The sequence below is a fragment of the Bufo bufo genome, chromosome 5, assembly GCF_905171765.1.
Source record: "Bufo bufo chromosome 5, aBufBuf1.1, whole genome shotgun sequence".
Lineage (NCBI taxonomy): Eukaryota > Metazoa > Chordata > Amphibia > Anura > Bufonidae > Bufo > Bufo bufo.
The window spans coordinates 206604100-206617498 of NC_053393.1; the positions used below are offsets into that span (position 1 = coordinate 206604100).

The 13399-nt window shown below is 42.1% G+C and overlaps 1 protein-coding gene across 1 annotated transcript in view; it reads left to right on the plus strand.

Annotated features, from left to right (window-relative positions):
• Nucleotides 1-13399, plus strand: part of ACAD11 (acyl-CoA dehydrogenase family member 11) — a 101760-nt gene that overhangs the window by 12745 nt on the left and 75616 nt on the right. Inside the window, exons 2-5 of the mRNA XM_040433274.1 lie at nt 4399-4498; nt 6764-6889; nt 9469-9630; nt 12847-13011. Of these exons, the coding sequence (XP_040289208.1) occupies nt 4399-4498; nt 6764-6889; nt 9469-9630; nt 12847-13011 (553 nt within the window). The remainder of the gene's footprint in view (nt 1-4398; nt 4499-6763; nt 6890-9468; nt 9631-12846; nt 13012-13399) is intronic.

The following is a 13399-nucleotide window of genomic DNA, read 5'->3' on the forward strand; positions in this document are numbered from 1 at the left end:
GTCTCTGAAATCTCCGTACCAGGAGAAAATTCAGTTCGGTTTACTATATTAGCGGGCGGGCTGGCTGGCAGCAGCGGAGCACAATAAGTGAAGCTGCCAGCCCGACAATCCCTGGTGCAGTCTTGTTAAGGAAGCGCGGGCTAGCGGCAGAAACCTTTAGTGAAGCCGCCAGCCCGCCCAACAGTTTAATGATAGGCTCAGGAGTTGTTAGTGAGAGCTCCTGAGCCACCTAATTTTAGTTCTATTCGTTTTATAAGACGCAGTGACTTTTCCCCTCCACTTTGGAGGGGAAAAAAGTGCGTCTTATAAAACGAAAAATACGGTATATATTTTTGTTATGTATTGTATACACAAATGTGTGTCTTTTTTGGGTGTTCTATGTATCTCGTTTTTAATTGTATCCAGTAAAAGTTATATTTTAGAGGCTTGTTTTCAGTGATATCTTGTTTATGTCCCTTATTGGGAGTTTATTCCTAAATTTTGTGAGTCACTTGCTTATCATCCAGCATTGGGAGATTATGTCAGGCTTCTCTTTTCCGCACCAGTCTTCTCTTGTCAACATACTCTCCCCACGTTGGAGGAGTGACAAATACTTGTGTCGCTCCGCCAGTGCAGGGAAAATGTAAGGGTTAAAAAAAAAAAACTATTTTTGATCCCCAACTTAAAAAAACCAATTTAAAGGGATTCTGTCACCTCTTTTTAGCCTATAGAGTTGCGGACATGCACAGCTAGATCGCCGCTAGCATGTCCGCAATATACCTGTCCCATATCTCTGAGTGGTTTTATTTAGTGTAAAAATTGATTTTATATATATGTAAAGCAGCCTGGTAAGGAGCCCAAGGGGCTGCACTAACTATTCTGGGGCCCAGCTACGCCCCCCTGTGAAGTCAGATCGCCGTAATCTCGCATTGTCACGCCAGTTGTCCTGGCTATCCAGCCCTGACTTTTGAGTGTTCTTCTCTTTCTGGCAGCCATGGCCAGGCATGGCGTTTTGGGTTTTGCCTTCTGGCACCCCTACTTCTTTGCCCCAGTGGGAGACGGGATCTGCCACAACTGCAGTTCTGTGGTCCTTGATATCCTGATGTGCCTTCATTTTCAGGCGGTCTCCTTCCAATCAGTATTCCACAGAGTGGTTTCTTTCTGCACTGCTCCTTCGCACGCTGCCTATTGCCAGTTTTCTTAGACTTCTTTTTTCTTTCTTCTCATCCCATGTTGTAACAGTTGATGACTCTAGGGTGGTTTATTCCTGTGGTTCTGATCCTCTGGTATCAATTTCCTTCTGAGTATCCTGGACCGAGGCTATGTCTCCCCTTTCCTACATCTTCCGCCGTCGCTCTGTTTGTTATGGTGACTGACTTGTCTTCTTGCTTGTCTGTCTTATGGATTTTCTGTGCTGCTATCCACTCCTGATGTCTCCTAAGCCCAGGCTTAGTTTCCCTGGGTATCTTGAGTATTAAACACTTTCTCTGGATGGCCTTTCTGTTACATGTTCTTCCTGTCCTATTCAGGATTTACTGTGCATCCTTCTCCCGCGTTTCTATGCTCGACCTTTATTCTGGTCTTTTGTTCCCTCCCCATGGTACTGCTCTGGAACGTCTCATGGTCTTCTGTCTCCCCCAGTAATACGAGCGAGAAACTAGGATTTTTTTTTTGTGCTTTCCAGTAAAAACCTTTTCCCGCTGAGTTAATTGGGGAACACAGCTCCTATTCAGTAAGTGCATTGCTGGATCTTCCTGATGGGTCCCACCTGTTCTTGGTTCTGACCCATCTTCCGCTCTCTTTGTTCCTATTGTTTTCTGTTGGCTTCTTCTAGCTGCTCCTACTGCTTTCGTACAAACTGATTGAGCTCAATGTCTGCAGGGGGGTTATAGCTGAGAGGAGGCGCTAACACTTTAGCTTAGTGTCACCTCCTAGGGGCAGAAACTATACCCATGGTCTTCTGTGTCCCCCAATGAACTCGGCGAGAAAAGTATTTTACAAGTAAGCACAAAAAAATCCTATTTTTCTTTTGCTGATCTGGGACTCTATTTCAGAGTTATGATACTTTTTTCTTATATGCAAATTAGTCCTTTTTGGTGCAATAAGGACATCCCCATTGTTGCGCCTTTCCTTTCTGTGGCCAGCCTCTCCCTCACTGCTTTGATTGACAGGGCCAGGCAGAGACAAAGCAGCCAGGGAGGAGCTGGCCACAGAGACAAATGGAGCTTGGGTGCAACAAGAGCAAAGGTAATGCCTTCATTGCACCAAAAGCCTAATTTGCATATTAAGAAAAATATAACTAGAGAATAGAGCCTCAGATCAACTAAAGAAAATGAGTGTTTTAATCAAGTGATCCACAGCTATGTGTCTGTGTAAACAGTTGGATAGGGAGGTCACTGGTCACAGATTCCCTTTAAGGGTAGACACATTTGTACGTCGTTTTTTCTATTATTGAAATGGTAGGTAATACATAAAAGCTGATTTCATAATTAAAGACTAACCATGCAAGGTGGGCATGCAGTACATGGTTCCAACAACCATGAATAAAATGCACAGATCCAGTTTTGCTTCCTATGTCCACTGTAGTTGTTCATACACGTTCACACAGTGTGCAGTCTGAAATTCAGTATAAACCATTCCTGTCTTCCAAATAAGAGGACTGTTCTCTGTAGTCTAACTTGTTTATTGGCAAAACAGGAGTATTGATGTGTGGTGAAACTATAAGAATACAAATAACTTGTATAAGTATAAAGCATACAAGATGGCATGTACAGCAGGAAGCATAGAACAGCATGTACTACAACATAACATTAACTCTGAGCATATGTCCCAAAATGGCTGCCTGTACATAGGATTGCATAGCTAACATCTAACAGCTACAACATGTTCACAGAGTAATACTACCGCTAACTAAACATCACTGCATAACATAATATCCCTGAGACAAAGTGGAACTCTGCTTTGACTACTGTGGCAGCCGCTTCTTTCTCTGCGGCGAGTTTTTCCAGTGACACTTGCAGGAGTTCTCCTTTTCTAGTAACACTCTCTCTCTCTTTCCTTTGACGCTTGCAGGCATGCTGTCTCTTCTTCCAGTGACACTTGCAGGTGTACTCTCTCCTTTTCTAGTAACGCTCTCTCTCTCTTTCCTTTTGACGCTTGCAGGCATGCTGGCTCTTCTTCCAGTGATGCTTGCAGGTGTGCTCTTTCTGTTTCTTGATCTGTTTCTGCTTGCCTTAGCTTTAGTTGCATCTCTTGTGCGGTAAAGGAAGACCTTACTTTTGCCGCTTCAGCTTCTGTACACGCAAGAGCAGACTTTTCTAATATTGAGAATTTGCTAGAGCAGCGTGCTCGTGACCTGGTCCTGTATGACGATGCCTGGCTAGTGCACATTGTGTGCCTGTTTGCTGGCTGCTTAATGTCTCTGTGCGGACTCGGGCTATGTAGAAACGGACTTCAGCGTGGTCTGGATCGTGTTACACTTGCTGGGGGCTGCCCTCTTACTACTTGTGACTGTATGGCCACCTCAAATCTTATACGCAGGACCGCGTGTGTGATGGCGGCTCCGTATAGTCAGATCCACTATCGCTGGTGACTAGCATCTGTTATACTGTTCTGTCTTCATACACATTCACACAGTGTGCAGTCTGAAATTCAGTATAAACCATTCCTGTCTTCTAAATAAGAGGACTGTTCTCTGTAGTCTAACTTGTTTATTGGCAAAACAGGAGTATTGATGTGTGGTGAAAATATAAGAATACGAATAACTTGTATAAGTATAAAGCATACAAGATAGCATGTACAGCAGGAAGCATAGAACAGCATGTACTACAACATAACATTTAACTCTGAGGCTTAAAATGTCTGCCTGTACATAGGATTGCATAGCTAACATCTAACAGCTACAACATGTTCCCAGAGTAATACTACAGCTAACTAAACATCACTGCATAACATATCCCTGAGACAAGGTAGATCTCACTCACCAGATATACTTGCACAAAGATGGTGGAGTTTAAGAAGGAGAGCTGCATGGAACAGCTGTGCTGTCTGTAAAATGGGACTGGGATTCCCTTTCCCACAATGCCTTGCACTACCCACAATGCTTAGCATCTCCCAACAATACAATAATCTTTATTTACAGGAAACACAAGTGTAATACATTTTTACCACCGCTAGATGGTGCTGTTACCTAACTAATAACAGGAATAGCAAACTAAAAGCAGAATTGATCTACTGAAATGAATCTCCCCGTGCTGGAGGCAGAACAGTAGTGATAGATTTCTTATAAAAGAACTGCTCTGTCATATAGGCACTTCGACTCCCAGCTTGTACATTGAATGCAGAGTTTTATCTAATAAAGTAACACAATTTCTCCATAAATGAAATGATAAAATAAGATTGTGATTATTGTCATTTTAGATCTGGACAATCCAACCCTACATTCTTCCTTCTGAAGGGTCAGAAAAAGTTTGTTCTAAGAAAGAAGCCACATGGTCCGCTGCTTCCAGGAGCTCACCGGGTAAAGTGCCATTTATTACATAAAGGCCTAATATTGAAACTATTCAGCTATCAGGTGCATTTCTTTAAATGTGGTGTGTGCTGACATCTAGTGGCTGATAAGAAAAATGCAACTATTCATAAATTGTAAAGAATATATAAGTTTTGCTGTTTATACAGCGAAGTAACTATACCACATGACAAGAAGGGAGGACTATATATTAATATTAATTGGCCATTATTATATATTTATACATCCTGTCACATTGTACTTAAGCCAGTATTACACATATACAGTCCTGATCAAAAGTTTAAGACCACTTGAAAAATGGCAAAAGATCATATTTTACATTGTTGGATCTTAACAAGGTTCCAAGTAGAGCTTCAACATGCAACAAGAAGAAATGAGAGTGAGACAAAACATTTTTTGAACATTCAATTTAATGAAAACAACGAATAAACTGAAACAGGCTGTTTTTCAGCTGATCAAAATTTTAGGACCACATGCCTTTGAAAGGCGAAATCTGTGCAAAGATGTGGATTCATTGTCATATTCTGTCAGGTAGTCACACTTGATGGCAAAGGCAAAAAAACTCCCTTTTTGAACGTTGTCGGGTTGCTGAACTGCATAAGCAGGGTCTCTCACAGCGCGCCATCGCTGCTGAGGTGGGACGCAGTAAGGCAGTCATTTGGAATTTCTTAAATGATCCTGAGGGTTATGGAACAAAAAAGTCAAGTGGAAGAACCAAAATAATTTAATCAGCACTGAGCCGGAGAATCCAATTGGCTGTCCGTCAAGACTCCATCCTTGACCCAATTTAAGGCCCTTATTGGTGCTGACTGCAGCCCCATAACCATCAGACGGCATCTGAGACTGAAGGGCTTCAAAAACAACAGCTTTTTCCTTCAGTGGAACAATGGAGCTTCAGGAAGTGCAGGGGCGTCAAACGGCCGCTGGCTATGTCCAGATGTTGCAGAGAGCATTCCTCATGACTGAGGGCCCTCGTCTGTGTGGTAACGACTGGGTTTTTCAACAGGACAACGCTACTGTACACAATGCCCGCAGGACAAGGGACTTCTTCCAGGAGAATAACATCACTCTTTTGGCCCATCCTGCGTGTTCCCCTGATCTAAATCCAATTGAGAACCTTTGGGGATGGATGGCAAGGGAAGTTTACAAAAATGGACAACAGTTCCAGACAGTAGATGGCCTTCGTGCGGCCGTCTTCACCACTTGGAGAAATGTTCCCACTCACCTCATGGAAACGCTTGCATCAAGCATGCCAAAACAAATTTTTGAAGTGATAAACAATAATGGCGGAGCTACTCATTACTGAGTTCATATTTGGAAGTTGGATTTCTGTTTTGGGGGGGTTTAGTTTTTTTTTGATCAGCTGAAAAACAGCCTGTTTCAGTTTATTCATTGTTTTCATTAAATTGAATGCTCAAAAAATGTTTTGTCTCACTCCCATTTCTTGTTGCATGTTGAAGCTCTACTTGGAACCTTGTTAAGATCCAGCCATGCTAAATATGATTTTTTGCCATTTTTCAAGTGGTCTTAAACTTTTGATCAGGACTGTATTATAAATCCCGTGACTCACGACTATCGGAGGACGTGTCATGAATGTCCATTACAGCCCATTTTAAAGATGAACTGTGTAATCCTTCAAACATCTGCTGCTGGGTTCCTCCACATCATCTTTCAGCATTGGGGTTTTCAGGAGCATGTGGTTATTTTATTTTAGAGGGAACCTCTAACCTTAACAATCTTAAAGGGTTTATCCGAGCCTGGAAATGTTCCCCCCCCCCCCCCCCCATACACCCGGGCCCCTCACACTGATTCTACTTAATTGGCTGCCTGCTCTCTGCCTCTGCTCCTGGTCCCTGCACGGCCCCCGCTGCTTCTCCCTGTAAGCAGATGAAAACAACCAGTGTCATGGGGAAGAGGGGAGGGCTCGTCCTCGTCACCGTCTGCCATTGGCTGCTCCCCCAACATCAGATATTTTCATCCTCTCACGGGGAAAAGCAGCAAAGGCCGTGTCATGGAACAGGAGTGGCACGGTGAGCCAGGTGAGTAGAATCAATGTGAGGGTCTCTGGTATATGGGGGGCATTTCCAGGCTCAGATAACCCCTTTAACCGAAACAAATTGGTTCCAGCTCTGCTGTGTCACAACTAAACTTGTGATTAAAGTACCCTCTTGGCAGTACTTTTATTCTGCTCCTTCTCCAGACTCCTTTTCTTGTAGCATGTAACACCATCTAATAACCTCTTGTATTTTTCCTTAGATTGAAAGAGAATATGAGGTACAGAAGGCTTTATTTTCCAATGGATTTCCTGTACCAAGGCCTTTACTTTACTGCACGGACGTGACCATTATTGGTACTGAATTTTATGTGATGGATCACGTCCAGGTTAGTTTTATGTATTCCTGATTTAAATTGTACCTCCAATTATGAAAAAAAAAAAACTTGAGTTGTGCATGTGGATATAAGACACTTTGTCATTAATTTTATTAAAGAAAAAAGGCTTCTGTCTGGTTTAACCAGGCTGCATTGCTCTTTACTGCTTTTAACATGGAAGTCTGTGGAGAGTGGAGGAGGCTGCTAGATGAGAGACCCAAACGGCAGTTTCTTAGCTCGGCTACAATTAGCACTTTTGACTCTACTATATCTAGTAAGATAAGGCTCTACCACTGTTCAAAGCGAGGTGATAAGGCTAGTTTCACACTAGCTTTAAAGAGATCCAGCAGACTGATCCAGCATTGCCGGGCGTTACCTGATCCCTGCCGGCCCCATTAACTGTAATGGAGGCTGCCAAAGATCCAGCCACAACCTGGCAAATATGCAGAGAATCTCCATATCTGCTGGGTTGTCGCCAGATCTCCACCAGACCCCATTATAGTTAATGGGACAGGCGGGCATTCAGGTAGCGTCTGGCAATGCCAGATCAGTCTGCTGGATCTCTTTAACCCTTTTCGTTTTTTCGCTCCCCGCCTTCCCAGAGCCATTACTTTTTGATTTTTCTGTTCACATAGTCGTATGAGGGCTAACACCAACATTTAATATTGCATAGAATTTAGTGGGAAGTGGGGAAAAAAATTCCAAAGGTGGTGGAATTGGAAAAAAAAACTGCAATTTTGCCACAGTTTTAAGTTTATTTATTTTTATTTTTTACAGCGTTCATTATGCGGTAAAACTGACTGGTGATCAGTACGAATCCGGCGATACCACATATGTATACTTTTCCTTGCGTTTTTTTTGTTTTTTTTTGCTGTCACATTCTGACACCTATAACTTTTTTGTAGATATTTGTGTGGAGCTGTATGAGAGCTCATTTTTTGCTGGGCTATGTGTACTTTTTATTGATACCACTGTGGGGCGTTTACGGCTTTTTGATCACTTTGTATTTATTTTTTGGGAGGAGAAGCAACCAAAAAATGGAAAATCGGCCATTTTGGCCCTTTTTTTTTTTTTTTTTTTTTTTTCATTTCACCTTTTTCCGTATGGGATTAATACTTTAAAGGGACACTGACAGGCCCAATAAGCATATTTAGCTACATATATGACTGCACAGGTCTTCTAAAGTGTATTAAAATCATATAAGTATACCCCCTGTCCACCTTATAAATACAGTAAACTGATGTTTTATAACCTGGTAGAATCGTCTTCTTTCTGCCCAAGGGGCGGCGTTTCAGCTTCACTTGCGCCCAGCTAGCCGCCCCCAACCGCCGTTTTGACGCGCCGCCCAGCTCATCAATATTCACTTCGCTGGGCGGCTTCTGCTGTCCCCGACTGCTCTGAAGAGTGCCCGGCGCAGGCGCAGAACGCAGAGGCTGAAGCGGCCTCTAAGAAGCAGAGTGGACGCAGGCGCGATGTGATCCCGGCCAGTGAGGGTGCCGGGCGCATGCGCTGAAGATGAAATGTCCGATGCCCATAGCTTTGTATTGGGCATGCGCCGAATCTTGTAAAGTCGGGGACAGCAGCAGCCGCCCAGCGAAGTGAATATTGATGAGCTCGGCGGCGCTTTAAAACGGCGGTTGGGGGCGGCTGGCTGGGCAGAAGTCAAGCTGAAACGCCGCCCCTTGGGCGGAAAGAAGACGATTCTACCAGGTCTTGGACAGGGGGTATACTTATATGATTTTAATACACTTTAGAAGACCTGTGCAGTCATATATGTAGCTAAATATGCTTATTGGGCCTGTCAGTGTCCCTTTCAAATTTTGATAGTTTGAGCATTTACACACTCTGCAATACCCATGATGTGTATTTTTAATTGACCTTTTTTTTATTTTTCATTTTGGGGAAAGGGGGGTGATTGGAACTTTTTTTTTTTTTATTTATTTATTTATTTTATTTGTAAAAACTATGAATTTTTTGTTTTACACTTTTTTTTTTATAGTTCCCATAGGGAACTTTAACAATCAACCATTTGATTGCTATTATCATTATCATCCGCTTGCATTGGAGTCTATGATGATTTTACTACTTTCCTATGGAGCCCTATTACAGGGGCTGCTGCACACAAGCTCCGGCTCCTCCGATCGCCGCATGGGGGAGCCATAGTATAACCAAAAGAATGTGCTTCCGGTTTTCAGCGCGCTCAGATGACATTGTCAGGTCTGATCATGGCATCTGAGGGGTTAAATGTCTGAGATCGGCATTACCGCCAGTCACGGACATTAGCCACTGGTGTCTGCTGTAGGAAACAACAGGCACCGGGTTGCTATGGGAGCGGGCGCCATCTTTAAAGACCTGACATGTGACTTAATAGTACGTCACATGTTGGGAAGGGGTTAAAGCTAGTGTTCTTCTCATTTTTTCTATTCCCCTGTGAAGAGAAAACAGCGTCTTAACCCCTTTTAATATGTTTTCCAGCATTTGATGCAATTAGTGTCATCCTTTTTTCTATATCTCCATGTACATCAGTGATATCTGTAATAGTTGCCCTATGTGTTTTCATATTTTACTGGCTGGCTGTCTCGCTTTTTCAGGGACGTATATTCCGAGATGTCTCACTGCCAGATGTCAGGCCTGCGGAAAGATCAGCCTTGTATGTCGCCCTCACTGAAACTCTTGCCCAGCTCCATTCATTTGACATACGTACATTAAATCTTACTGGGTATGGCAAAGGGAAAGGATATTGCCAGAGGCAGGTAATGTGAATATTATTTCTAATGCCTGTAATTATCTAATTATCAAAGACAAGTTATGCTATATGTAAAAACATGGAGGCTGTTTGCAGTTATGACCTAAATCAGCAGCACAATATCTTCATGCAGCTCCACCTTAAACTTTTACTCAACCGCACAGCAGTGCCCCCATCTCTTGACTGTTGGACACTTTAAAGGGCCAGGCGTGATGACGTTTACACTGCTTGGCCCTGTCAGTTAAAGTGCAGAGGGCTTGGCAGTTGCAGAGAGCGGAGCCTCTAGGTGTAATGGTAACGGCCCCTTGCTCCTATAGGCTTATTTGCATATATTAAAACATAATTTCTCTTAGCAATGCGGGCACATATAAACATGGGACCAACTGAGATCCTTCTGCTGCCAGGTCCACATACAACAGGCCAGTCAGTGTGAAAGGTACAAATCTGCCAACAGGTGCCCTTAACCTCTTACGGACACAGGGCGTACCTGTACACCCTGATGTCCGAGTCCTTAAGGACACAGGCGTACAGGTATGCCCTGTGTATTTCCGTCGGGCGGTGATCGGAACGAGGTGCCTGCTGAAATCATTCAGCAGGCACCCTGTGACAATGCCGAGGGGGGTCCTGTGATTCCCCCCCCCCCCGTATCCGCGATCGCTGCGGATTAACCCCTTCTATGCCGCGGTGCAAATCGCGACGTAGAAGTTGTTTGTGGTTGAGGGAGCCCATCGAGTCCCCGCGCTGCTGTGGCGGGGACCCGATGGGTGAGAAGACAGCCCGATGCGGTGCAGAGGCTGCCCAATGCCTTGCACAGCATCGGGACATGCCTTCTACGGGAGCCGAGGAGATCCAGCCTCAGGCTAGGTCTCTTAGGCAACCTGTTAGTGTATGACTCAGTGTCATACACTAACAGGCAATGCATTACAATATAGATGTATTGTAATGCATTGCAGAGGGGATCAGACCCCCAAAAGTTCAAGTTCCAGAGTGGGACAGAACTAAAGTTTAAAAATTAAAAAAAGTAAAAAAAAAAAGTGTTTTTCAATAAAAAAAAATTGTTTCAAGTTAAAAAAAGGAAAAACGCCCCTTTCCCCTAATTTTATAATATATATATTTTTTTTTAAACACGCACATATTAGATATTGCCGCGTCCGTAACGACCGGCTCTATAAATATATCACATGATCCACCACGTCTGATAGACACCATAAAAAAATAAAAAATAAAAACTGTGAAAAAAAAGGCAATTTTTGTCACCTTACATCACTAAAAGTGCAACACTAAGCGATCAAAAAGGTCGCCCCCCAAAATAGTAGCACTCTAACCATCACCTCATCCCGCAAAAAATGAGCCCCTACATAGGACAATCGTCCAAAAAAAAAAAAAAAATATGGCTTTAAGATTATTGAGACACTAAAACATGATTTATTTATTTTTGTTTCAAAAATTATATAATAAAAAAGTAGACATATTGGGTATCACCGCGTCGGTAAAAACCTTCTCTATAAAAATATTACATGACCTAGCTCCTCAGGTGAACACCATAAAAAAATACAAAATAAAACAGTGTCAAAAAAGCAATTTTTTGGTCACCTTACATCACAAAAAGTGTAATACCAAGCGATCAAAAAGTCATATGCACCCTTAAATAGTACCAATCAAACCGTCATCTCATATCGAAGAAAATGAGCCCCTATATAAGACAGTCGCCCAAAAAATAAAAAAAAACTATGGCTTTCAGATTATGGAGACACAAAAAAATAATGTTTTTCAAAAATCCTTTATTATATAAAACTGAAACAAACAGCAATATTTGGTATTGTCGCGTCCATAACAACCTGCTCTATAAAAATAGCTCATGATCTAACCCAGTGATGGGCAAACTGTGGCTCTCCAGATGTTGTAAAACTACACATCCCATCATGCCCTGATGTAGGCTGATAGCTGTAGGTAGACTGGGCATACTGGGAGTTGTAGTTTTACAACAGCTGGAGAGCTGCAGTTTGCCCATCCCTGATCTAACCTGTCAGATGAACGTTGTAAATAACAAAAAATAAAAACAATGCCAAAACAGCTATTTCTTGTTACCTTGCCTCACAAAAAGTGTAATATAGAGCAACCAAAAATCATCTGTACCCTAAAATAGTACCAACCGACCTGAAACCTTATCCCATAGTTTCCAAAATGGGGTCACTTTTTTGGAGTTTCTACTCTAGGGGTGCATCAGGGGGTCTTCAAATGTGACATGGCAAGTTAAAATTATCCCAGTGAAATCTGCCCTCCAAAAACCGTATGGCATTCCTTTCCTTTTGCGCCCTGCCGTGTGCCCGTTCAGCAGTTTACGACCACATATGGGGTGTTTCTATAAACTACAGAATCAGGTCAATAAATATTGTTTAGTTTGGCTGTTAATACTTGATTTATTAGCGGGAAAAAATGATTAAAATAGAAAATCTCCCAAAAAGTGAAATTCTGAAATTTCATCTCAATTTTCCATTAATTCTTGTGGAACACCTAAAGGGTTAACGACGTTTGTAAAATCGGTTTTTACTACCTTGAGGGGTGTAGTTTCTAAAATTGGGGTCATTTTTGGGTGGTTTCTATTATGTAAGCCTCATAAAAGTGACTTCAGACCTGAACTGGTCCTGAAACAGTGGGTTTTGGAAATTTTCTGAAAAATTTCAAGATTTGCTTCTAAATTTCTAAGCCTTGTAATGTCCCCAAAAAATAAAATGGCATTCCCAAAATGATCCAAACATGAAGTAGACATATGGGGAATGTAAAGTAATAACTATTTTTGGAGTTATTGCTATGTATTATAGAAATAGAGAAATTGAAACTTGGAAAATTGCAAATTTTTCCAAATTTGGGGTAAATTTGGTATTTTGTATAAATTAAAAAAAAAAAATTTTTGACTCCATTTTACCAGTGTCATGAAGTACAATATGTGACGAAAAAACTATCTCAGAATGGCCTGGATAAGCAAAAAGCGTTTTAAAGTTATTCACACATAAAGTGACACTGGTCAGATTTGCAAAAAATGGCCTGGTCCGTAAGGTGAAAATGAGGCCGATCCTTAAGGGGTTAAATCTAAGCCTTTAACTAATGTGTCTGTGCTTTACATGTCATTTTACCGGTCTTATACTGTTTGCGATATTTTGATTTCATATTATCTCCTTGTTTAAATTCTGTATATTATTATTATTATCTATGGAATTGACAGGTTAATACATGGAAGAAGCAATATGAAAGGGCTGCACATAGAGATGTACCCGCAATGAACCAACTGGCAGACTGGTTAATCAGCAATGTGCCAAGCAACGACAATGAAGAGACTCTGATCCATGGAGATTTCAGGATTGATAATATTATTTTCCATCAAACTGAGGTAGTCTTGCTTTATTAAATTTAAAGGGTTTATCCAGTTCTTTTAAATTGATATCCTGCTATAAATCAGTGGGGGTCCAACCCTTGGCACCCCTTTTTTGTTTGTAGAGGCCACAGCACTCCAATGAGCACCATGTCCTCTTCATTGTTTACCAGGCACAACTCATTACATTTCGTGGTGACTGCACCTTGTATTGCAGCTCAGTCTCCTTCACTTAAATGGGCAAAGTTTTAGCAAACAGTAATTTCACTACTAGAAGTATTGAGCTGTACCAGGTAACAGTGAAAGGGATGTGGGTCTTGCCGGAGCACCGCAGCTTCTTTAAACCGCTAATTGGGGGGATGCTAAGAGTTGGACCCCCACTATCTAAATAAAGCCCTGTTCTAAA